This window comes from Topomyia yanbarensis, chromosome 2, assembly GCF_030247195.1.
Source record: "Topomyia yanbarensis strain Yona2022 chromosome 2, ASM3024719v1, whole genome shotgun sequence".
Classification (NCBI taxonomy): Eukaryota; Metazoa; Arthropoda; class Insecta; order Diptera; family Culicidae; genus Topomyia; species Topomyia yanbarensis.
Genome location: NC_080671.1, coordinates 343,665,970 through 343,693,764, shown reverse-complemented (window position 1 = coordinate 343,693,764; position 27,795 = coordinate 343,665,970). Strand labels below are relative to the sequence as shown.

Below are 27,795 nucleotides of genomic sequence, written 5' to 3'. Positions count from 1 at the left end.
GTTTAGAAATCCTCGAGCATGGACAATTTATCAGGCTAAATTTAAATTATTCCGCTTGTCCCTTTGCACCTGTAGAAATTAATTGTACAAAAACGCTACCAACTGCAAATTAATTACATTCCTAACTGTTGTTCTCTGTTTCCTATTTCAGTCGAACGTCAAATCCGAAGGATGGGAAGCCTTCAAACATTGTCTCAAGCAGGAAATGAGACAGAATGCCTAAACAAGTCGTCTCCGCCCTAGCGAATCATCCAAGCAGCATATTTCATAAGCGCCGAAATTTTACTACTCACGTGTCCTTTTTCCGAACCAAAAAAAAAACCATGTATTGTTCTTGGGTATTTAAGCACTCAAGTCTAAAACTAAAATGATGCTACTCTAATGTCCTATAAGCTTAATGCTGGCTATGCAACGTTGTGCTATGTTATAAAGTAATCTCTATTATTTTCACCTTTGAGTGTGATCATGTGTTATTTCCCAGCTTCTAAAGCAGGCGAAAGTTAGCAAATAATTCTTTACTCGGTTGTACCGACCGAAATTATTTATTAAATATGGTAAAAACTAACTTATTCAAGTTTGAGTATTGCTTAGTTCAATTGTTGTGTTGAAACTAGAACATTTAACGTTAGTGAAAAACTGATTATCGTTTACGTGTCGGACGATGCCGAATAGCTCCTTTCAAAGCCAAAGTTTGCAAAACGAACAAAATCCTTATTATTCAATATGCATTTTAATCATCTAGCTAAAATTCTCAGAAAAGTTGAGACACACGGAATGTTGAATAAAAAGATACATTAGAGAAAAATATAAGGCAGTCATCATGTTTTGGTCGAATAGTTACAAAAAAGAATACTCCGAATTTTTAAGAAAAGCACAAATTTATCGTATATATATTATTTGGTTTTTACCTTACAGGTTACACTGGTTCAATAAATTAGTAAAACCCCAAAAAATACTGTTTTCGAATTTGGGTTTCTCTGCGCGTTTCGCGAGCCTGTGCATGTTTGCTTTCACCACTCTCCATTTCGAAGATTGCAATATAAACGTCTTTTGCGCGTGTTTTCCCCTTATTGTTGCTAGTGATTAGTCACCTAGACCCTAAGTTTTCTTTATCGTAACACAGAATGCGTTTTTTTTGTTGTAGCGTATAGGATTTTGCGCTTCGAACGAACGGATTACACCGCTCACATTTCATTCGGTTTAAAACTTTTTATAACCCATTAGAGTTGATATTTTTTTTTGTTTTCACACTTTTGCATATTTAAAAAAATGACTTCCAAGACAAGCTAAATTAGTGTAAATTAATTAATGCGTTGCGCCGTCGCCCAAACAAATCGTCACTTCTCTGCGCCTATGTATATGCAACACTTTACATTCTCTTCTCTCATTACACCCACACATAATTGCTTTCCCCTCGTAATGCTATAATATACTTACAAAATATACGAGATAAAGTAGATATAGCGCATTGCGCACATAATAAGTGCGACTAAAAGTGCGGAAACGCTTATAAAACTGCGCTTCTCCATTGAATTGTCTTGGTGTCTATTACGCACTTATGTTTTATCCAACGAGGAATAAGTGCGCCTCATACATGAAAACGATTCAATGTAAAAGCGCACTTTTATAAGAAAAATCGCACTTTTATGGAGTCCAGTTTTAAATGCCATAAATAATACTTTTATAAAAATATATGTTGTATTGTACGCGTAATTCACCCTCGAAGTAATACTCTCTTTTGTGTCCTGCTTTCTTTGTGTAATACCTATCTTGATTCGTTTCGTTTGCCCTACTAAGTTTCGTATCTTCTGTCAGGTATGTTTTTGTGCCTTTTCCGAAGTCAATCAATTACCTAGGTCAACTTATAAATGAAAATAGAATAACCATCAGGACAGCGTTGGTAGGTTCGGTTGTTTCACTCATCATACGCCAAACTTGAGGGCTTGTGGGGTAGTCTGCTCGTGATGTTTTCGATACTTTTTATTTATTTTTGTTATTCAAGTCGCAATATTTAGGGTGGGGGATACGCCAATAGAGTTATCTATTATTTGAACCTAACAGGTCAATAATAAAATAATACTACCTTTTTCCCAAAAGAAAAAATGGATTAACCAATATGCACATAAGGGCAAAAGACCTAACTTTGAATTTCAATGGTTCGTGTTCCACACCAACTTGCTGCCAGTTAAACTTTGGATAAGTTCCAAAGTTTTCATCGGATAAAAAATATTGAAAAAATTAATAAAATTGATATGAAAATTTTGCCGAAAAAATGGAATCGTTTAAGGACACGTTAGTTAAATTACAATCAATCCAAAAAAAAAATTAGATCGGTTGAAATTTTTTTTCGGCAATCGTAGTCGCCGCAAAGACGTTTTTGGAAAAAAAAAAAAACATGATTGTATATACATAGGCCTTCGTATGGGAGCAACATGAAAAACGCTAGAGGTTTACTTCTACTGCTTGGATCTTTATAATAATTTGGGAAAACATTCTTAAAAACCTATATTTTAGAATAAAAGAATTTTTTCTTCGTTTTTTGACCGACCTGGACATATATAACCTCTTAATAAGTGTGTGAACTATTGAATATGTGTTACCGCATTGATTTAGGTAGATCTTGCAAAATAATATACGTTGTATGAAAGGGCATACAAACAACGGTATTGGAAACGACCACATTTTCTTTATATTTTTGTCTTTAATAAGAAAATGAAATAAAATTTGATTAAGTTTACTTCCAGATAAAGCGAATCTTGTAGAAACACAGCAAGCCTTGATAATGCATCAAATTCATCCCACAACAGCTTCGGCTGCCGGGCATGTGTCCAATCATAACAACCCACTGAACGTGAAGCTTCCTCAGCTCAACATCCCGATGTTCAAGGGAGAACGGAAGAATTGGCACTCATTCAAGGATTTGTTCGTTAGCACGATCCACAGCAGGACGGATCTAAATGACTCGCTTAAAATGCAGTATCTGTTCTCGTACTTGGATGGCGAGGCGAAGAAAATGGTCAGTTCGTTTCCCATCAGTGACGCCAATTACAAACAAGCCTGAGAGACATTGGAAGCGTATTATAATAAGAAGAAGTATACTGTGTGTTACTCTGGTTTGAGAGTTCATCGATCAACCATCAACGTTAACTACACACAGATTAAAAAAGCTAGTGGCCACCTCAGATGATGGGATACGACAGCTCAAGGCTCTTGGAAACGAATTCGAATCGAGAGATCCGTGGCTCATCCACTAATTGCTAAAGAAAATAAACAAAGAAAGTCGGTCTTTATGGGTACAGAAGATATTTCTATACCGTTTATTCAAAACGTCATATCTAACAAATGTAAACAAACTGAGTTTATTACGCCAAATACAAGCTAAGAATTGACTCTTTATCATCTACAAATAATAGATAATAACTCTTTACGTGTTAATTTAATCTTAAGTCAAAATGTCACATACTGTGTACCAAAGTTTTGCTAACATTTTGTAGATGTGATGTTTTGCATTGTGATGTTTTGCCAAGTCGACCGTAGTTAGCATCTTTTTCAAATACCAAACCTCATATCTAAACTCTCGATTGCAATACAGCATTGGAAACACATCACATCTACAAGCCCGCCTGTCAAAACGTCATAGTAAAATGTGCCATCTACAAACGGTGTTGCCAAGACAACATATGTAAGAGCATAATAGCAAAAACGATCGGCAAAATGTAATAAAATAATTATTATCAATTATCTCTATATTGTCCTCGGTAAAACCATGTAATATGCTTATACGATCCTGCAATGAGTAAATGCAGAATTAATGGTTGAATTAATAGCCTTCTATGTGCTTTAATTTTTAAATAAATTTAAAAGTTACAAGGGAATTTTCACATGCGATTTTCTCCGTTTGACGTTTCTGTTAGATATGATGTAATGAAAAACAGCTCTAGATTTGATGTCGATAGCCCAACGTTCACAGACTTCTTGGAGTTCCTGCAGAAGCACTGCGATGCACTCGAGATGTGCACAGCCTTCAAGGAGCGGACAAGCCAAGGAGACGTCGTAAAAAAGGAATACCCGAAAGCACACGGTGGTGAAAAGGTGTAATCCTCATCACCAACGTGCGCTAAATGTTCGAAGGATCATCCAATCTTTCACTGTGACCGGTTCAAGGAAATGGATGTAGCGGTCCGCAGAGAGTTAGCACAAACATCAAACCTGTGCTTCAATTGTTTGCGCTCTTCCCACACAGCGAAGAGATGCCAGTCTAAGTCTGTTTGTCGCTCTACGGATTGCAAGCAACGTCGTCACACCTTATTGTGCACACATGATGTTAAAAAGCCGGGATACCGGTGTAGTACCAGCAGTAGCATCAGCGAACCCGGGACGAATGGAAGGGAGCAATGGAAAACTGCACGATGTAGGAATTCTCGTGGAGTGTGGTTCACAAGTATCGCTCATTACACAAGCGTGCGTCAGGCGTCTTGGATGGAGACGCAGCAACGCTTCACTGGTGTCAGCGCAGAAGTCGTCAGCAAAACCGCCGGCAAGGTTACACTGGTGATCTCATCACGTTTCGAAAATACAACAAAGCTCATTGCTCAAGCCTACATATTGGGGAAGCTGACGGCAACTCTACCGTGTCAGCGTTTCAGCGTATCTAACATGCCATATTTGGAATCCGCTGTTCAATAAACCTGCCCCAACAGACATTATTCTTGGAGCCGACATGTTCCTGTTGATGCTGCAAATAGGACAGGTTAAGGATCACAACGAAAGCCTATGGCACAGCGTTCCGTGTTCGGATGTATGGTGACAGGAAAAATCTCGAAACAAGAATGTGCTCAAATACCTATCATTCGGTCATCAGTTTGCAGCAGTAGGTTGATATCTATCGGACTCTGTGCTTAGTTTGGGAAGATCAGGAGTTACACGGTCCCAAGCAACACACCAAGGATGATCATAGGATGATGGAACTATTTAACTCCACCTTAACACGCTCGCACGAAGGTCGCTTCATCGTTCGTTTACCAATGGATGATTCGAAGCTGAAACTTGGAAATTCTCTAGTTGCCGCTACCAGGTGATTGAGATGGATCGAACGCAGATTCGACAGTAACAATGATTTCAAGCAACGCTATATATCGTTCATGCGGGAGTACCAGGAACTAGGTCGCATGATGATTGTACCACCAGCGGAGATTGACGTGGATTGGTCCAAGGTGCTTAGAGTTCTAAGGTGATTTGTCTTTGGCAGTAACTAGGCGAGGAGTGAGGTAAGCGTGCAGCAAGCTGCGGGAAGAAGAGTGACAGCGAATAACTTTGTTTACATACTAAAATCCAAGCAAACACGCATGGAGATGTAGTAAACAATGTTGTTAGCTGTTGTTTCCAGCACCAACATGGCTGATCGGCGATTTCAAGGATCGTATCACCTGAGAATAAAAGCTCCTTGGATTGGTCAAAGTCGTATTACTTGCCGCACCACGGCGTCGCCAAAGAAGACAGCACCACTACCAAAATCCAGGAGGTGTTTGACGGCTCGTCTGCAACCACGACCGGAGCATCACTCAACGATATAATATTGGACACCCCGAACATCAACGCAGATCTGTTCGAAGTGCTACTGCGATTCAGAACCTTTCCGATTGTATTCATAGCGGACATCGAGAAGATGTATCGTCAGATATTGGTACATCATGACGACACCGCTTACATGCGTATCGTATAGCGAGATTCATCGGATCAACATTTTCGTCTTCTTACTTTTACCTACGGACTTAAGAACTCCGGGTTCCTAGTGATGGCTGCACTGCACAAGGCGGCTGAGACTTTCGAGACAAAATATCCAGAAGCAGTAGATACACCATACGTCGACGACTTAACATCAGGTACAGATTCGATGGATGAGGCAAAAAAGCTTATTGGGCAGATAAATGAAATTCTCGGTGAAGCTGGGTTTACGCTTCGCAAATGGAGCTCGAACTCTGGCGAAGTGCTGGAGTCATTGTCAGACACAACCAACAACTCGATATTGATCCAATTTCCTGATAAACGGAACGCCGTGAAGGAACTTGGAACGCATTGGGTTCCAAGGGAAGATGTGTTCACGTTCAAGGTAACCATGTCAACCGAAACACCAACTCTTGTCGGATTCAGCGTAACTATTTGATCCTTTCGGATGGTTTGCACCAATGATTATACGAGTCAAAATTCTCTACCAGAAATGTTGGCTCTACGATCTTAACTGGCATAATGCGGCCCCCCACCATCGGAGAGGCGTGGAGCGAGTTGAAGAAAAACCTACATCAGCTTAAGCAAATTAAGATATCCAGATGGGCACCCAAATACAACGGCCGCGTTCAGCTGCATGGTTTTTCAGACACTTCTGAGAAGGCATTCGAAGTTGTGGTATACCTTAGGTCAACTGACAGCAACGGCGAAGTCCATGTCACCACACTAGCAGCGAAAACGAACGTGCGAAAAATCTCCATACCACGTCTAGAGCTCAATGCAGCTGAACTGTTGGCGAAACTCATCAGAAAGGTTGCAGAACCGTTAGAGAGATTCCAGATCGAACAGTATGCTTGGACAGATTCTACGATTGTTTTGCAATGGTTATCCGCTCACTGGAAATGGAACACTCACATAGCAAATAGAACATCTTCGATCCTAGACATACTGCCTAGAAGGCACTGGACACACGTCACATCGAGGGAAAATTCGGCGGATTGTGCTCCTCGAGACATATCCCCGCTAGAGCTTAGCAGTTAACTGCTCTGATGGAAACGGCCTGCTTGGCTATCTGAAGAATCCCTGACATGGAGCCAAGACGTACCAGATAATACACACGATGAAGGAACACTGGAGGTGCGTAAGTGGTATCATTCTTTAAACATTACCGGTAGTTTTCCAATAACAAGGAACATAATCGAGAAGCAAATCCTGGAGCAACGATCCGAACTCAACGCTGCATGTTAGCAGCTCGCTCGCGTTAGGAGATTCGTTTACAATATGGACAACAACAAGATCTCCGGTTCAATTTTACCGTCGGAGCTAAATCAGGCTCGAATGCAGTTCGTCCGGCTGGCGCAGCAAGAATTCTACGAAGGTGAAATTAAGGCGCAAGCTCATGGGGATAATGTTCCCTGCAAGTTTAGCATCTCAAGACTGTATCCGTTCCTGGATAGTACCGGCACGCTCCGGGTCGGTGCCCGGTTGCAACACTAATTGTATACATTCGACGTCAAACACCCGATAATTTCATCGAAAAATCGTCGCTTAACAAAACTACTGCTGGAGGAGATTCATGTCAACAATTGCCACGCCGGGTCAACTTTAATGACAGCAACAAACAACCAGCGTTATTGGGTTCAAGGTTGTCAAAGGATTATTAAACAGGTAATTCAATGGGGTGTATGATGTGTTGTCGTCGCAAGGCGCTGACAGCAAAACAGTCGATGGGAAGTTTGGCAGCGGCTCGAGTGACAGTGAGTGGCATGTCGAAACCGAGCAAAACCCTGGCATAACTCGGAAATAAATCGTGCAAAAGATCCTGGCAATTTCTACCTGGTAGAATTTAGCACGAATCGAGCAAAACATCTGACAAAGATGTGGCACAGAAATCTTGACCGTACATTCCTCGTTGGATTCTGGCTAAAAAAGAGCAGCGTCGGTTAGTTCAACCGCTTGTGTCAGAAACGGTTGTTGCATTTGAGCGAATTCTTTGCCAGAATTCTCACACAAATCGCACAAAACACTGGCAGAAACGCTGTCAGAATCAATTTCGCTTTGCTCAACTTTTGCTAACTTTCTGCTTGCTACGCTGACTGGGAACACTCGAGGAGCACGGTGTATGAAAGGATATATTGTTGTTTTTGTTTGCCTTTGAAGTAAGGCTATCCATTTGGAAGTTGCAGGAGATCTAACCACTGATACGTTTTTAAGAGCCCTCAAGAGGATGATCGCAAGCCGTGGATATTGTAGCGAAGTGTGGTCCGATAACGGCACGAATCTGGTAGGTCCCGATCAATAGCTGCAGGAAATCTATGACGTTTTTACCAAACACGTCAAGCAAAAGGAGTATTTCTTCATAAATTTCGGAATTTGTTGGCGATTCATTCCTGTCCCTCAAGTCCACACCAAGGTGGCATATGGGAAGCGGTAGTTAAAACCTCCGTTGTCGACGGTATTGTGTCAAGTGGAGGCTTGTCTCAATTCGAGACCCCTCTGTTCTATCTCTTCATGCCCCGATAGCCTCGAAGCGCTTACACCGGGACATTTTTTAGTTGGACAACCGTTAAATCTATTGCCTGAACTAGACCTAGACACTCATCTCAAGATGAATCAGCTCGATCGATGACAAAGAGTACAACGGTATACGGAGGAGTTTTGGAAACGTAGGCGTGATAAGTACATTGCCACGTTGCACCCAAAAGGAAAGTGGAAAATGAAGCAGGTTAACTTGAAGTCTGGGTAATTGGTACTAGTGAAGAACGATAGTAGCCCACCATCAGCTTAGGTTCATCCGGATAAACAAGGACTAGTACGCAACGTCACTCGTAGAGGTAAATCGGAATAACAGCGCTCGGTCCAGCAGCCTTGTTCACTTCCTGATTGAGCCGTTGCCCCAAGGCGGGATGGATGTTGGTGATCATCGGTGCGTCCACCCCGTGGCGTACAACCTGTCTATGTTTTCCTCATACAATGTCATTTGCCGGAAGACAATGAATTGATGTGAACATTTTTCTTTGAAAAAACATAATAAAATGAATTGGTACAGTAACGTTCGGTCGCGTTTTTGTTTATCTCCGAAATTGAAATTCGAAAAAGGTACTCGCGGTTAATTACGGTCGTTTGGAAATCGGTTTTTGGTCCAAGTTCGTCCCTCCGCCTTCGATACTAAACAGTGTAAATCAATGATCTGAACTGTTTAGTCACTTTCCAAGAGTTTTGAGGGACAAATTGAGGCTTCTTTTGTACACAGTTAGAGAAAGTTAAAAATGCTGTATGTAATTCGACCGTCAGCAGCAGTAGTGCTATGAAAATTGAAATTTTCGTCAATCTTCAGTCGATTTTTGCTTAATAACTTTTTCCACAATCGTCAAAGCGTTTTGCGGACTTCGAGACTTTGTTTCCTTGATAAATTTCCTATAAAAATTTCACATCGATATATTTTTAGGAGACACAGGGCGACTCTTGGATGAATTACAAGGGTACTTTAATGTTAGCGAGATACACACTAAGCCAGCCAAAAGTTGTTCAGTAATTTTTTTTCGACGACTTGCACAGTAAAGTGATATTTTTACGGAGCAGTCTGCAAATTGTTTGAAAAATTGCGAAAAGTTTTGATTTTTTAGCGATTTTCAGTAATTTTTGGAATAATTTGCTGAAACCCGCAATATTTTCCACTGAATTTATCAGCACTTTTATTGTTTTCGGTACATAAACATTATCCAGTAAAATTTCGTCAGATTGTTCGGCAAAATTATACCAACATTACCGAACCTCGTCAAAAAATTTCATAACAGGTACAGCAAATCATCTGGTCGCCATATTCAGAGGAAACTGCTGACTGACCAGTATTTTTTGACGTTTGGATGGAACGGATTGCGGAGAGTTCGGTAATCGAATTGTTTTACTGAATTGATTACCGAACGGTTTGCTGTTCAAACCCCAGTAAAATTTTACTGTACCAGGTAATTCAAATTAAGTGTGAAGCGGGCGCAAATATGTGTAGATCATTGCAATTACATGTTCGCGTTTGTAACCAGGTGTGTGTTATCGCGAAGGGCACGAGCGTTTGTACGTTTGGGATGAGAGAGATTGTGAGTGTATATGAGAAAATATGGAATTAATTGTGTTAGTGAGTGTTAGCATGAATCTAATTTAGGATATTGTATAAAAGTGCCGAATAAAGGAAAAATATGCAACGAGATTAATTATAAGTAGTGGGGATAAACTCTCCCCTATAAATTGATCGATATTATTTTTGGTATACATAGGTAGAGGAAAAGCCAACTAATAGAAGTACAACAAAACAGACTAATGAAATAGAAGTAAAGAACACATGTAACATGTAAACTACTTTAGCTCGTATAAATGCCAGCAAGTGATGTTTATTTGCCATTAACGGCAATTGTATTCCGTAAGAATTTCATCAAGCTATGCCGACCGGGAATGGATGATTCACGTGCGTCAGTAAATTAACTGTACATTAATTTATTCAATCTGATCTTCCCGAGTGAATAGAATCGAATACACAAACTGAATAATGGAAGGATTATCCACTATTCTATCATATATGGCAGTTATGCATCCATTCCCTGACCCAGCTGTTGCAAATACTCAGACGAACACATGCACAGATAGACATACGACTAGCACATACAAATTGTTCACTAGTACTAAAAACTACAACTATTACAAAATGACCACTATTGGGCTTCTATTTATACATTTCTTTAATTAGCTTGCGCACGATGCTGAATTCGTCACTCAATGAGCCCCACCGTGAGCCTTGTCCACCAACACTGTGCAGTCTAATACAATAATATCTGCAAACAAGGCACACAGCTAAAGTCAATCCACGTCGATCCGCCAATCGGCCAAGCCAGCGCGCACAGGCTAATGATTGATCATTAGTTAGGGCTGGTGCAGAGTATGAAAATACACAAAACATAAAAAGGCCCATAAGCTTTCTCGGTTTCTTCGATGCATCACTCTCGAGGCGTAATGCAATAACTATCTTAAAGCAATTGTCTGACAGAGGTTTTCTAGCACTGATGCACGCAATATGCTTGATGATGTTTACAATACCGCCAAACCCATCAACCTAGGAGAGGGAACTTCTACAGAACAAAATGTGTTGCAACAATGGTCCATTGGATAACGTGCTTCACATTACTTGAGGTACACAACAAGAGGCAGCGTTATAAGCTTAATAGAAACGGAGAAAAGAGAATTCCGCCAACTGCCAACTCGCCCCTAGCTCCCCTTCTATCTGACGTGAGATGGCGAAAAACCGTTTGAAGCTTTTAGGAAAACATTTCACAAATAGGTCGAAAGATCTTGCTGTTATAGCTCATAACCCCTTTTAGGTGATTTGGACCAGCTCCTACTTCCTTTGTATATTTACTATAAAGTTTTACATAACAAAGAGAACTTTTCATTTAACAATTCGAAATGAAGTAAATAACAAAAAGGAAAAACTCAGAGCAAACTAGGAATTCACTTCTATTGCAAAAAAAAACGATAAGAAATGGGTCATCCGAATTAGACCAGGGTTGAAGTAATTCTTTGAGGTATTTTTAGGCAGAGCAGTTTATACACAAAATGGTAAATGATCGGAAAAAGTCGCTTTAGAAAAAATGTGCGTAATTAATCAGACTTTCAAGAAAAAATAATTATTTGCAAATCAATTGACATGTTTCATTTCTTTTGCTTTTAACCCTTACTAGGTCCGAATTGGCCCAGTACCCCCTATACTATTACGGAATAACAAATGAAAAAAAAATATATAAAAATTTGTCAATGGCGTGAATAACATAACACAGTATCCCGACAGCAATGGCGCGACTAATTACACAAGCAAAAATAACAACCGAACCGTCCCAGTTAGTCGCCTCGCATGCAATAGAAGATGGACTTGAAACTAATCTGTGTTTTGTCTGGGGTCTTTTTAATTAAAATCACATATATTGGCTATTGCACAACAGTTGAACTCACATTTGCGGAGTTTGCGTTACGGGTTTTTGTTGTCATTTTACTAACAGCTTCAATCAGGATTGTTTTTACAGTGTTATTGTTTTTGTTTATATCATGATTCGGTTTGAGTGTTACCAGGTAATTCTGTTCTGATGTCAACTCTTGTTTGCTTGAAAATAATAAAATAGCATTTTACCTCTCGTCTAGTTCACTTCTCTGGTGCTAATATCAATTCTTCTCGGTTATAAGAAATAGGTGATAGCTTTCTATACTATATTGTATCGCTGAAAATTCATACGTTTTTGTTTGTTGTAGTAATCATTTGAACATCGCTTTGGTAAGTTTGTTTTTGTTGTTATTTGTTTAATTTCTGCAACTTTTGGAGTAACGTTCTGGTTTTTGTATTTGTTTTGACTATTGTTTCAACAGTTATTATTTTCTTCTCTTTTATTAGTTTGTACTTTGAATTCTTATATACTTTCTTTGCTGCATGCGATAATGTTTGTCGGTCTAGTTTAAGTTTATTAGGAGAATCATTCTTTTTTTCTATAGGTAGACATAGTTTTTGTTTTGTTTTAATGCAAGGTAGCCTATTTCAGTTTGTTTCGCAGATATTTTCCCTCCTACATCTAACGGCGGCTCGACAATTCCCGTTCTATTTTTGTTCTGTTCAAATCCTTTACCAAAACTCTGTTCCAATCACTTAACAACTTGCTTTCAGTGCAAATTCTCATCCGCTCCTCCTAATGTATTACACTTTTTGTTAAAACTTTAATGCATATAATTTAGTCATCATAATACTTCTGTTTTATATATAGTATTTGTTAGCTTAAACATCTCTTTTACTGGATATTTAATACTCCGTACAAAATATATATATTCTTAAGGATATCATCTACCACATCAGCTGTTTTCGCTCGAAAAATAAAACATTACACCTTCTCCAATTGTATATCGTCGTATATTTGCAGCTGTTTGTGCAACATTCGGTAGTAAAAATATTATCTGTCATTTATATTATTGATTTCGTATATTCTTTAGTCTGTCGTAGCAACATTCCGGTCCTCATCCGTGCCGGAGAGTCCTGAAGAATGTAGCTTTATTTCTTATTCGATTGCGTGGACAATGATTCGAACTTTATTGCTATTATCAGGAGGCGGAGATAGTGTGCTTTGAAGATCGTCATCATATTAAAGCGAATTCAAGAGCGGTTGATAGTACGGTCAGGGTTTCCCGTTATCGCTACCCATCAGTTACCGGTGGAGAAAGGTTCAGATCAGGTCAGATTGCACGTATACTCGGTTTTGGACCAAAACATTTGTCCTTTTGCCCTTAGATATTAACACAATGTTCGATATTTCGTTTAACTCAGGTTCTGTTTCAAAATCGATCGAGATGCCTGCTGATGGTTCAATTCGTAGGTTGAGCCGTAATTCAACAGGCAACTCAGGATAGGGACTATTGATAAGGTAGTTCCGACATTCTCTCAGTAAGTGTAATGAATGCAGAATTGAGAATCATAACGACTCGACGGTAGGGTTTTTTTCAACATGCCTGCTCTTTAAGGTGTAAGTTTCAACAGTTTCTACTTGAAATAAATCTAGATAGATGCAATCTGGTATTGCTTGACTATGGTCTATTGCGTATCAGAGGATGATAACAACATAAATACTTACCATCAACCTTTGATCATATCTTCATCCAATTCCACTCTCATTACCACCTACGTGAGCAACTTTCTACTGGAGAAAGATTAGAACATCCACCTTACCAAAAGTCCTTGTACGAGGCTCAGGAAGCTGTCACCGGAGCACCCTGCATGTTGGTAGCCATCAGTGAGGAAGCCAGGGCTGAATTGCTGTTGGCGTTGGTGGAGTTGTTCGATCCGGAACCGGTTTGAGCCGACATCTCCGACTTGACCCGACGGGCGATGTGTGAACGTGTGTGCTTGCGCAGATGGTCTTTCCGATAGAAACCTGTGGAATGATAAATAAAAGCGATTCAAGCTGTCTAAAATCGTAAAAGAACTATTACCTTTTCCACACTCAATGCAAACATGTTTCTTCTCGCCAGTGTGAATCACGATGTGAAGAGTGAGCTGCTCCTTACGCTTGAACGACTTTAAACATATCTGAAATACGAATAAATTATGAATGAAATGTATACAAATTTAAATGGACCGTTTTTCAACTAACACTACAAATATGCGGCCGATCGGGGATGTGCGACAATTTGTGCCGAGTCAGATGATCTTTGCGCTTCAGAGCCGCATGGCAAATGTCGCATACGAAGCGACGTTCGACGGCGTGCGAAATGACGTGCTGCTCGATCAGCCCACGTTCCGGGTATGCCATCTGGCACTCCGGACAGCAAAACAGCGGCGATCCGTCCAGTGCCTTTGTTTCCCGAATCTGTCCCGGTTTCGGGCGGGGTTTCTTCTCCTTCGGTGGTTTACGTTTCTTTTCCTTCTTTTGGCGTTTGGATTTTCCGGTTGTGGTCGTTCCGCCGGTAGTAGTAGCTCCAGTGGTACCATTCGTGCTGGCGGTCGTAGTTGTTGGAACCGTGCCTCCATTTATCGTACCGTTGATAGCGTTTTGTTGGCTGATAGGCTGTGTTTGGCCATTAGTTGTATTGGTAGATACAATTGGAAGCTGATTGATGTTTCCATAGTTATGGCTGGTGTCCTGATGACTGCTGATGTGATGGGTCAAATGCTGATGATTCAGTCCTAAGCTTGCAGCTGCGGCACTAACGGCCACATTTCCTAGTGCTAAATTCAAGTTCGAACCGTTCTTAAAATTGAGTAAGTCTTTTTGCACGTTAAACGCATTCGTCTCGACTCCTATCAGCCCACTCAGTGGCCCCGGGGAAGTCAGACCAGAGCCAACGCCATTTGATTCTTTTTTGATAGATTCGGAATACTTGAGAAAGTGTTGTATCGAGATTGGCAGTGTGGCTGACAGCAGATGTGACGAATAGTCAACCGTGTTGGTAGGATTGGCCAACGTTTGCCAGGATTGATTCACATTCTGTAGAATTTGCTGGTTTATCATCTCGTCACGATCGATCTTGATACTGTTCTTCAGTTTATTCTGATCGGTTTGCATACTGTTGATAAATCCATGATCGGTCTGAGGCTGGCTGTACGGGATAGAGATGTTTTGGCCGTAGGACATGGTGTTGACCACTGAAGGAATTGGAGAAAAAAAATGAATGTCATTTAAATATGTGACGCTGTTTTTTTTCTCGTTTTAATTTTAGAGGGGCTCATCTGGCCCTTTTTTCATGTTTCAAAAATCTCAAACCCTTTGTACGGGAGTAGTAATCGAACCCAGGTTGATCGCGTAAAAAGGGAACGTTTCAGAAACTACGCAAATCAACTTAGCTGGTAATACGGATTTGCATCATCTTTTCACTACATGAAGGGATTTTTGTTATATCGGATGAATGAACACGTTCGGCATATGTACGTTTGGTAAAAGTTTATTTGGCATAATTTTTATTTGGCATAATAGTCATTTTGCATAAATATAAATACGTGTGTATATATCATGTATTTATCATTCGGCATCGAATTTGTGTCCAATAATTATAGGATTCTATAACATTCACCCTAATGTCATTCGTCCGAAAGTCAATTACCCGAATGACGTTCACCCGAAAACCATTTACCCGTTTCTCATTAACCCGAATAGACTGCTTGCACGAATGTCATTAACACGAATACCGCATTCACTCAAACATAATTTAAAATCAAATACAACGGAAGGTAACCCTATGCTTATAAGACCATTTATTACTTGTGTTACAATTCACGCAAAAGGATCTCGCAATGTCCGGTCACAGAGTCTGGGTATTGAGCACATCATCATCTTTATCATCATTATCATCATCATCATCATGGTCTGCAGTGATTTCTCGGTTGCTATCGATTGAGAGCAAAAGACCAAACCATCGGCCCCGTCGTCTTTGGAACAACATTCGTTCGCGGCATCGACACAAACAGCAGTTGGTCACAAACATAAGGATTGATACCTTCTTTCGAATATGAGCAGTTATTTGAATTTATATCTAATTCGTCGGCCACTTCGTTACCATCGATTCCTTGGTGACCAGGTACTCAGAATATCATTACTTTATTCCGAGTTGCCACTTGTTGTTAAGATGTTATGCACTCCCAAACAAGATTCTACTCACATTTCGACGACCTTAATACCAATACAGGCAGGCTAGCCTCTAACCTTTAGTTAGTTTAGCTTGGGCGGACTTTTGCTTAACTTTGGGCCACTACACAATGGTGGAATAAGTTAATCGTGGTCTGGCGATGGTCGTGTAGGTCCAGAAAGTCAACCTCGGTTTGAGACTCTAAGTTTTACCGAAGAGTTTACTGCACGCCCCCAGTGCTGTTGTTGCTTTATTAACGGCGTATGTCAGGTGCGAGTTCCAATTCAGTTTTTTTTTGTCTAGGATAACACCTAGGTATTTCGCTTGTTCTGCGTAGTTGATTGTAGTTCCACTGAGCGTTGAGGGAGCCAACTTCAGTTTTTTTCCTATTGAAAAACGGTACAATGACCATTTTCACAGGGTTCACGTTGAGTCCCTCTTTGAAACAACATGCCATGATAAAGTTCAGGGCTAATTTAATTCCATCGCTTAGTACAGATTGATGTTTTCCCCTCACAATAGAACGATGTCATCTGCATATCCAACAATCTCGAAAACCTTTTCAGGCAATAGTATTCATTTAAAAGATACAATTCACTTTACAATTCGAAATAGATAATAAGAAATAAATTATCGAATATTATATCTGCCGACTATCCTGGGAGCCTACTTTCCACTCTTTATGTTAAATTTCCTTTTCGGTGGTGTACAATGGTCAACTTTACCATATACCGCTTACTGGTCGTTTCGTCTCTTCCGTTCGCCTTCTCCTTCGCTCGTGTTTGTGTCCATGTCGTCGGCGCTAGAGCTTTGATTTTCGCTGTTAGATATTTGGTGCTTTTAGTGTTTTAGACTCTGGACTCTGTCTTCTTTATGTTTATTACTTCCCTAGGTGTGATAGCTATTTGGAAACAATAAAGAAGCTATTTTTTACACGGGAAATACCTTACACAAACAAAAAACTTGATTTTCATCACTTGAAAAAAAAAACTGAAGAAAATCGGTTCAGTGTTTTTTGGCAATCGTGATCACGAAAAAGCAATTTTTGCAAAAAAAGACATTTCGAGATAATCGAGTTTAAAATTTCAAGTTACTACTGCTCTTGGTAGAAGAAGCGCGCTTGCAAGCGCTATAAGTTTCGATCTATTTCTCGTAACTCTGTAAAAATTTGGGAAAATATTCCCAAGGAGTTGTACTTTCAAATAAAGTAATTAAAAAAAATCGATTTTTTTTAAATAAAAAGGTATATAATCCCTTAACTTTATTTGGCTAGTGGAAATTACTGCATTTGTAAGATCACTGTGGTCGTTACTTGTTCACAACTCTCTATTTTCTCTCTACAGTATTCGATGACAAATGCAATACAGTGGAGTGATATCCGTTTCTATTGAGACTTAAAATATTTCCCAGATGTTCTCAACGGTATTCGAGCGATAAAGATGCGGCAATCCCAAGGAATTCCTTCCTATCTGATACCATGAACTCAACCCGCATAAATTTGTACCATATACCAACCATTGCAGTAAACGTCTCGAAACCGTTTTCAATATGGTTCGTTCAACAATAGATTACCCGTATAAATAAATACCATTCCAGAAAGCTTCGAAACCATTTCCACACTACTCATATAATACTCACCACATTGGGAATTCCATCATTGATATATTCCATCATTATAATTCAACTATTGAACTACCATACTCATTTTAGTAACAATGTCCAATATCTTCCGTGTATCCTATATTGAAGATTTGTATACTACATTTTACTTTTGTACCAGAGGCTAAAGTTACCTCATTCGTATATTTGTTTACCCTGCCCCAAAAAACCAGTAGATTAACATGATCAAAAATGGTCATCTTACAATATTACGGCGATAGCTCAATCGGATAAAGCGTCAGTCCACATAGAGTCAACGAAGCTTTCTACAGAAGATCCAGTGCAATGAAATAAAACTTCATCAATAATCGATAGAACTGAAATGTGAACGGGAAGAGACTTTTTTCTCTACCTAATATTTTATGCATCGCTAGATCTAAAATATGCATGTTACTATAAACTGTATGGTTCTTGTATGGTATGTTGTCAAAATGTATGTATAATATGAAAAAAGCATATTTTGGTATGGTGACTGTTCTTAACAACCCGTTGTTTGTATGGTCGAGTGTGCAAAAACAATAATGGTTATATTCGATATTATTTCAGGCAATGGTTAATCTGTAGTTGAACAACGCACTATATTGAAAATGGTTTTTCAACGTTTGATTCAATGGCATGTCCCGACAAGCGTTAAGTAACTTGTTACTTCATGCTGTCGGAACCGACAAAAAGTTAAGTCACGCTAAACTTCCACACTAAGCATTTGCGACGTCGCAGTACTATGGTTCTTAATATCGAAAAATATACTTCACCTTCCAGCCCCTTGCTAATTAAATGTCGTAACAACTGTTGACAAATTGACTCAATAGGTCGTTAACAAAAAATGGTTAACAAAAAAAATGGTAAAAATAGTTAGGAAATGGTTGCGAAGTTATCTGGAATGGTATTTATTTATACGGGGAGCACGTTTCCTTTTGTTGCTCAGATCAATCTACACATGCATCATAAGGTTTGATCACCACGTATTCGTACTACAAACATCTGGCACACCACAGAAACCCCCGCACTGGAGCTAGTACAATTAAAATCAATACATAGTTTTCAACAGCGTTAGCCAAACAGTGCCCATTTATCAACGACTGTCAATAGTACCTCCAAACCAAACGTCAGCACCACCAGCAGATGCCAATAAAACGAATACACAACCGTAATACGCATAAGTAAACAGTAAATAAGAACATCCAACCATTTGTTTATTCAGCAGTTATAATGATGATGTGAACGTACACTAATAAAGACGGAGAAGTCTGGTTCAAATGGATCATCAAAGTAAATGAAAGTCGTTTGAAATGATCATTAGTGGACGAATGCGACATGTCCCAAATTTTGTTCTTCTTTCATAATCCTCGTATTTTGAAATAATAAAAAATTGTGACCATAATGAGCTTAGTGAAGACAAGATGATCGGGTTCGGGTTCTGTAAATTTAAACTTCTCTGGTTCACACAGTGGTCGCAATGGTACCAAAACGTGCGTTTAATTAATGGTGCTCTAGGAGTTGATTTTAGCGATTTGGTGTGTTAGAAACTCTTTTTCAGAATGGAAGCCCCCTTCTTTTGATGTATACTGAATTGTGATTAATCCACCTAAAAGTGAGATAGAAAATTTATTTCCACTAACTTTTAAGATAGAGGCACGATGTCAATGACAAAGTTATAGTAAATTTTACTGCGAGAAAACTTGTTGAACATGCGAACTCTCCAAAATTTAATGGTGTTGAGATAAAGCACGTTGTTTGTGGGAGGCACCCAAAAAACCATTTTTTTATAATAACTTTTTTCTGAGATTTTTGCAATTCTTCAAATGTTCTATGAAGTTGTTGAAATTAAGAAATTGCAGATATTTGTCGAAGACGTCAACATTTTTTATTTCAAAACTTAAGAGTTATTAAATAAAGTCGCTTTAAAATACCGCCATTTTGAATGGCAATTACTAAGAGATGTGGAAATATGTGGAAGACATTTCGATTCTATGAGAAAGACAGTGACAAGTACTATAAGAAAAAATACTACTCACAACGGGCATCCACCGGCCTGCATACAAAAAATACTTTCCGGCAATGTATGTTTTGCATTTTGTAACAAAATAAGTACGACTTTTTGAGCATAAATTTTTTAGCGATTTTTTTTCTATGTGTCGAATATTCTAAAAAATCATTGAGAGTAATAAATACACATATAAATCGTGAACTTTGAGTTTCTGTTATCTGAAACTATTCATAAATTAACAGGATTTGGAAAGTGAACACCAGAGACGTCTAAAAGGTTTACTGTATTTTCATGAGTATGAACCATAGCAAAGAGTATTAGATATCATTTTCACGAAATGACTGTGTAGTCAGAGTTGCTACTTAGGATCCGACATGCCAGAAAATCTTTAGAAAAATATTTTCACCTATATATTACATCTCTGTCAAATTTTAACCCTCAGAAAGGCAAGGGGTCTCAGAGACTCGGCTAGTTACAGTTCCCTAGTTTCAATGAATTTGTAATTCGAAATACAAATGACCGAGCGTTTTCGGGCTTTCGATTCTCTCACTGGTAAAACGACGGCTCTTGGTTTCATTGGGTCCTTAAAGCGATGCTTTATGAAGTCACAATTTTCGCTTGCCTTTTTGAGGGTTAATTTCAAATATTTAATCATTCAATGCGTGCTTGCAAAAGAATTATTGACAATTCCGGCCACGTAATCGTTTCATGAAAACGGCATATAGGGTAGACGAGCCCTTATCCATCTCATTAGTCGGGATGTCACAATATTTCGTTGATAACTCGACATAGAGTGACTGGATTGCGCTTAAGTAAGTATCACTATCTTTCCTTCGTTCCTAAGAAACAGTACAGTTAGACTTTTTGAGCTAATGCGTTGAATAGAGATAGCAAATACTTCTCTAACTAATGAGTTCCAATGGGTGGGATGAATAGAGGAGCTAAGATGAATTAGGGCGCGGTAACCCTAATACTGTTTGTAATGGTTTTTATTCTTGTAAAGACTGCCAAAAAATTTTGCGCATTTTTTAGTTGATCACTTTTGTTGTTGTGCTAGTTTAGGAATAATTCGTAAGTTGGAGACTACAGAGCTGAGAGTTTTGGATTCATATGTGTACTTTGACATTTCCAAAGATTTTTTAGAATATTCGTAGAATAGAATAACACATAGAAACAATTGCTATAAAAAGTTATGCTTAAAATGTCGTAATTATTTTGTTACAAAATGAAAAACATGCATTGCCGGCAAGTATTTTTTATATACAGGCCGGTGGATGCCCGTTGTGAGTAGTATTTTTGCTTATAGGACTTTTCACTGTTTTTCTCATAGAATCGAAATGTCTTCCACATATTTCCACATCTCTTAGTAATTGTCATTCAAAATAGCGATATTTTTAACCCACTTTATTTAATAACTCTTAAGTTTTGAAATAAAAAATGTTGACGTCTTCGACAAATATCTGCAATTTCTTAATTTCAACAACTTCATAGAACATTTGAAGAATTGCAAAAATCTCAGAAAAAAGTTATAATAAAAAAATGGTTTTTTGGGTGCCTCCCACAAACAATGTGCTTTATCTCAACACCATTACATTTTGGAGAGTTCGCATGTTCAACAAGTTTTCTCGCAGTAAAATTTACTATAACTTTGTCATTGACATCGTGCCTCTATCTTAAAAGTTAGTGGAAATAAATTTTCTATCTCACTTTTAGGTGGATTAATCACAATTCAGTATACATCAAAAGAAGGGGGCTTCCATTCTGAAAAAGAGTTTCTAACACACCAAATCGCTAAAATCAACTCCTAGAGCACCATTAATTAAACGCACGTTTTGGTACCATTGCGGCCACTGTGGTTCGGTTCGGTTCCGGGTTTTCAAATTTGAATTTCTCGGGCTCGGGTTGGGTCCGGGTTTTTTACAATTTAAACTTTTTTCGGGTTCGGGTTTTTTTAATTTGAATTTTTTGAATTCGGGTCAGGCTCAGGTTTTGAACAGATCACACCCAACCATTTCTTGACGCTATTTACGTCTATACACAACACCCAGTCTCCTTTTTAGTATTTAACTTTATTTCGTGATAAGAATGGGTCACACATATAACCGTACTAAATTTTACCACCTAATCGCTATAATTCGTCAATGCTCAAATATTGTATTTTTTATTCATGAATAAAATTTCTTCTCTTCAGATTCACAAACTCTCCGAATTATTTTTTTTAACGAGTGCTCATAGAAGAGTATTCAACAATAAGTGTTTCGCGTCTAAAATCTCTATGCGATTTTTTTTTATTTCGATTATAGAGGGTCTAACTTTAAGGTCATTCGCCTCTTCGGGTTAGAAAAATCTGTTATGAAAAATTTCTCACCCTATGTGCGGGGTCGGGACTCGAACCCAGGTGGGCTGCGTATAAGGCAATCGATTTACCAACTACGCTACACCCACCCCCTCTATGCGATTTATTTTTTATGACAATCATCAATATCAATCAATAAATCATCAATAAATCTAGTCAAAGTAAATTTATCGGAAAATATTGGTTCAAGCGAGTAGAAATCTACGGGAAGTGGAGACAATCTATCAACGAAGGCACGTATATGGTAATGGTATACTACTGCCACTATCAAACCAGTAATACATATATGAAACAAGCTCTTTCTGTCAGTCTATCTTCTGACCTCGCACAAAGCAGAAGCAAAAAATCATTACGCTGTAGAAGTCTATAGGCATCAGTGAATCAAGCCAGCTTTTGTTCTATATCAGTGCACAAACAAATTGTATCGTTGCCCCCGGCTGCGGAGTGCCCGTGCTACGGGATAACACGATTTCGATCGAATTTAATAAAACTCGTGTTAGACCCACAGTTCAGGAAGTGGAACAGTTAGTTAAGGTTAAAATGGAGCTTAATCTTGCTGAAGTTACGTACATTCAGCTGTACCACGTTGTTTTGATCACGTTTAGCACAGGCTGAGAACTTCATTGCAAAGAACAACATGGTCAAATTTTAACAAACGAGGTCTAATTTAATAACACCAGAATCAAGATCCCCGTGAATATGGAAAACGACATGCTGGACGTGCGTATCCATGATTTGGCCCCGCGCTATAGGGACGATTACATCAAACGAATCATGTCGCAATATGGAGAAGTAGAATCTATTACGAATGACACCTGGAGAAATTTTTTCACTGACATTCCCAACGGCGTTCGTATTGTGAGCATGCGAGTGACTAAACCAATACCTTCTTACATGACTATCGTATGCAAATCACCGAAGGAAGGTGTGACCTATAAGCAAACAACGCTAATCACATATCCCGGGTAGATTCCAACATGCCAATTCTATACCCATACTGCCCACTACAAAGAAACATGCGCTGAAGCAACTAGTCAAACCTCATCTACTACAGCCAACTCTAACAAGCAGCCACCGACACTTTCAGATAGACCACAAACAACGATCCAAATAATCAATAATGCAGGTACAACGACCACGACAACCACTCCCAAACCAACAACTAGCATCGCCAATAAAGAAGCAAATACCCATGAAGACGGATTTACAACAGCGACCCGTAAGAACGATAACAGCAAGAAAGCAGTACTGATGATGCAGTACTGACGATAACGCGAGAGAAAGCAGACTGAATGACCCCCAAGCGGCTTCACCGCCAACGAAAAGGATCTCAATATGCAGTAGCAAACTGCGTCAACAAGATCTGGCAGACCGACATTCATAGCATTTTTTTTATTTTTTACTTATTGTAAAAAAATTAAAAGGGCCATGGCTCAGTTGCGCTAACGCATTGAGCCGTTTCAAATAAATCTTTAGATAAAAAGCACTTTCTGTCAGATTGTCCCCGGGCTGGGCCGTTGCGTCATCCGGATTCCTTCATGAAAATACAATAATTTCCAGGATTTTGAAGAATTGATTGTACAAATATTGTGTTCTGTACAAGCCCTGAGCGGATATCGAAGCATTTCCACTGGCGCGCATACCGTACTAGCTAAAGATGAGAAGTCAAGAACGCACGCGTCAAAGAATCTTGGTTGAAACCCTTGGACACAAGTTTGACCGTACAAAGGTAACGCGGGTGACGTCGTGTAAACTGTCGAATACGAATTGCCAATTGACATAGCTTAATTTAATGCATGTAATAAGTTATACAAAACTACTCTTGTAGGAATGTTCTTCGATAAAAAAAATTAGAAATTATGGTTAAGTACGACGGGCGGGGTTGTTTAAAATTATCATCATTATGCCTCTTGTTTCGCCATGCGTTAGTCGCCGATTTATCCTACCTTCCGGTTAAGATATCGACGATATATAGGTTTCCCAGAACATTAGAAATTCAACGTTCAATAATAGGAAATATAAATACCAATTCCTATCGCAAGTAATTCGTTTTGTCATAGGCGGATATAACTGGACGCGTGTGGTGCTACTTCAGGTTCGAGTGATTCTATAATTCTTTTGGACGAGCCCTGGATCCAGCTCGGATGCCAAAAATTTAAAATTTTTCCGGATCTTTTGTTGATTCTCCGTATTAACAAAACCAGTTTCTCAAATTATAAAAAAAATCATTCTCAGATTCGAGACGAGTTCGCAATTTTAAAATATTCGGGCTCGGCTCGGGTTCGGGTTCTTAAATTTCAAAATTTCGGACTCGGATCGGGTTCAGGTTTTCCAATTTTCAAGCTCTCGGGTTCGGGTCGGGTACGAAATAATTGAAACCCGACCTTCTCTAAAAACAACCCAACAAACACCGTACTCTGAACAAGCCTTTGATACAAGAGGATAAGCTGAACAATGACTGATTAATCCAACAAAATTGTTCGTTGGGATTGCAGTTTCAGGAAAACTTCTCATGATAGAAAACTTACTATTCAAATATTACAATGGAATATGGGTCATTCCACGCGAAGTGATCAAAAAAAGATGCAAACTTGAAATCGACCTTCACGGATTTGAACAAAATTTGGAGGAATGGTTCATCTAGAGCCAATGTATAAAAACCCAAATTTTTGTGTCAATTGAACCACCCCTCGGGTCATGGGAGCACCCCCCGTTTTGGAAAATTGCCAAAACCTTAATTTTCTTTTGATCATATCTCCGGTTCTATTTACTCTAGAATCAAACCACAAGATGGCTTTTATAGAAAATTATTCAAGGAGTCTATAAAAAATATTATTTTTTGCCGACAGTGTTGCCAACTATGCAATTTTTTCAGTTAAATTTTAAAAGTTAATTTTTCTCTCAATACGTATATTTTAATTTTGAAAATCGCGTTCCTCAGACATTTTTACATAAAAAACACTTATCATCCCAATATAATATGAGCGCATCCTGAGATACACCGTTTTGAAGAGAAAAAACCGCAATTTCCCATATAACTTTTAACAACTGAAAAAATTGCATAGTTGGCAACACTGTCGGCAAAAAATAATATTTTTTATAGACTCCTTGATCAATTTTCTTCAAAAGCCATCTTGTAGTTTGATTCAAGAGTAAATAGAACCGGAGATATGATCAAAAGAAAATCAAGGGTTTTGGCAATTTTCCAAAGCGGGGGGTGCTCCCATGACCCGAGGGGTGGTTCAATTGTCACAAAAATTTGGGTTTTTATATATTGGCCTTAGATGAACAATTTCTCTAAATTTTGTTCAAATCCGTGGAGGTCGATTACACGTGCCTTGATCACTTCGCATGGAATGACCCATATTCAGAACTAAACCGAGTATTGAGTTAAGATTAATGAGCCTGTTCGAGTACGGACATATTGATGAACAGAGTAGATCTTCCTTACATAATCATTGTTGTGAAATTTCCCTAGTTTGATGTTACTGAGGCATGGAGTTGGTCTTTAAAACCATGTTTCTGTTCATCGCGTCCTGAAAAGGAAGGATTCTTTCTATCAGGAAGGTTGTTGCACAATCTCCATAAATGTTCTACATGCAACGAATCTACGGCGGAATCAAATAAGGTTCTGTATGCATGTTGGTTGCCAAAATTCAAAAGAATCAAATTTAGTTTAAAATGAGAAAATTGTTTTAACTTGCTTTATGTAAGTGCTGTAAATATAAACCTAACACCTTGTTGATCTCTTCTAACAAAATAAGCATTTTGACCGATTGAGAATGGCCGTGTCCATCCTTGAAGCCGCCAGTGTTCGATAGTCAATGCAGTTATTTTACCCGTAGATAGAATTGCAGATAAACAAACATGCTGTGGTTTCTTACAACTTACATTACATTGATTTTACACACTAATTTTCATGTAACTATCAATTTGCTAGTACACAGACCATCACCTACTGAATGTTCTACCTACAGGAAGATCTAAGCACTTTCTGCACATCAGTATGGTTTCTAAAATTCCGATCCCATCGTTAATTTTAAAAAAATATCACCACTGCTCTAATTCCTCATATACAATAACGATGGTGAAAACATTTCTTTTCAATTTCAACATATAAATAAATTACCCGAACATAAAACAGTAGTTCGTGAATCACCCCTCACTCGAAGTAATTCATCCCCAACCCACCACCCACACATCGAGGCTAATGCAGCAGCTAGACACGACCGAGTGTAAGTGCGATGCAGGGGCAGAAATACCCCAAAAATATGCAATGTAATCACACCATTGACCTTTTGTTCTTCCTAACAATGCGATTACCGTTTCGAAGAATCCTTCGTAAACTTACTTGAGGTAGAATTCTGATTGAAATGATTTCCATTCGATCCATGGTATCGGTTCAGATCCTGTTGGCCAATAGAGGCGCTTCCCGGAGCACCAGTCGCTCCGCCACCTCCTCCTCCTCCTCCTGGAACGCCACCGACACCACCTCCACCACCCACAATGCCACCTGGTCCGGCGCCATTTCCAGCCGCAGTATTCGTGCTGGTGAAGGCTCCATCATTACTGCCAAACTTTGCCGCAAACTGGTGGATTCCGGAAAATGGACCACCAAACGCGGAGAAATTCATTCTCACTGCCACTGAGTTACGAGATATTCACCAACGCCACCGCCTTAGTTTTGTAAGATGATTCAACAGGACACACGAGGAAATAAGAAACACTGAAATGATTGACCACGACACTGCTGACTTTCGTCCTTGCTAATGCATGGCATCAGACTTTCTTTATGCACAAGGTATCTCACTTCTTAGTCACACAGGAAAACACCGGGAAACGGTTAAGGGATAATTCCGAAATTAAACACACGACCAAATTTCGCTACCGATGGAAGAGAAAAACTTAAATTTTGACTGACATTTTCCACACCATCCTCGGACAGCCAGACAGACAGAGAACAGAGAGAAGGGTGAAAAAGCTTTTCGAAAATTGCACCAAACTGGGCGAGTGGAAAATGCTTACTACTGCTACTGCTGCCCGTGCTACATGAGTGTGGGTGCAAACCACTGCCTGTGCAGGACGATGTTTGCCTTGCTGCCCTTACATTTTGCACGATGGTAGGGAGTGTTTGTATCCATCAGCAGACGCTTCGCACGCACGGTACTATAGGACGGACGGGGTTGGGTTGGTGAGCGTGTTTTGTCTGATGCGACGCTGAGTTTTCCTTTTGTGTTTTATATCAACCATTGCTTGGGGTTCGTCAAGTTTTCCAAACAAATGTCCTTTCGTTAAGGTGTGAACAAGGGATATTGGATTTGAATGTTCTGTTACTTATTCACTTTTTCGTCCATTCGGACTGAGTTGGTTCGTTTCGTCCTAAAGATAAGAGCGATGGGCGATAATGAAGATTAAGGCAAAAGTTATCGGCGTTACCTTGGTCGAATTGAGAATTAGTGTATTCGGCTATCCAAGACCGTGACTTAAGAGGTCGTGCGCCAGTTAATAAACGGCACAAATATTCGGAAAAAATTGACTAAAATAAATCAAATGAAAAAAGTTAATAAAAATAAAAGTAAAAAATTGAATAAAATGCAATGAATGAATTAATGAAATAGATTAAATGAACAAAAGTAATAAAATTGAATATTTGACAAAGTTCATAAATCTACGAGAATCTTCGTAATCACCTTTGGATGAATTTCCCGAGCACAGTCGAGCATTTAAAGAGTAGAAATCATACGAATTGAAATCTTAGTTTCGTTTCAGTTCTTGTTTTATTTTCAAAAAATGGCAACTAATTTTGATCTTATTTAGCTATCATTACATACGTTGGGGTTCTTGAAGGTTTTTTGTTTTGTTTGTATTTCTTCGTCAAAAAAATGCATTGAATACTTTTTTCGTTGCAACAAGAAATTTCAACATCTCAAAT

The 27,795-nt window shown here is 39.0% G+C and overlaps 2 protein-coding genes across 4 annotated transcripts in view; one reads left to right on the top strand and one right to left on the bottom strand.

Annotated features, from left to right (window-relative positions):
• LOC131684132 (calcium uptake protein 3, mitochondrial) overlaps positions 1-810 on the top strand; it is a 266,088-nt gene extending 265,278 nt beyond the window's left edge. For all 3 annotated transcript variants that reach the window (XM_058966712.1, XM_058966711.1, XM_058966710.1), the window contains one exon: positions 152-810. In XM_058966712.1, the coding sequence (XP_058822695.1) occupies positions 152-223 (72 nt within the window). In that variant the 3' untranslated portion in view covers positions 224-810. The remainder of the gene's footprint in view (positions 1-151) is intronic.
• Positions 811-2,590: 1,780 nt separating this feature from the next.
• On the bottom strand, positions 2,591-26,874 carry LOC131684131 (zinc finger protein 410). Its single transcript, XM_058966709.1, has 4 exons — positions 26,215-26,874; positions 13,893-14,884; positions 13,732-13,828; positions 2,591-13,673 (listed from the first exon to the last, which is right to left on the bottom strand). The coding sequence occupies exons 1-4, from the start codon at positions 26,495-26,497 to the stop codon at positions 13,489-13,491; spliced, it is 1,557 nt and encodes a 518-aa protein (XP_058822692.1). The 5' UTR covers positions 26,498-26,874; the 3' UTR covers positions 2,591-13,488.
• Positions 26,875-27,795: the final 921 nt, after the last annotated feature.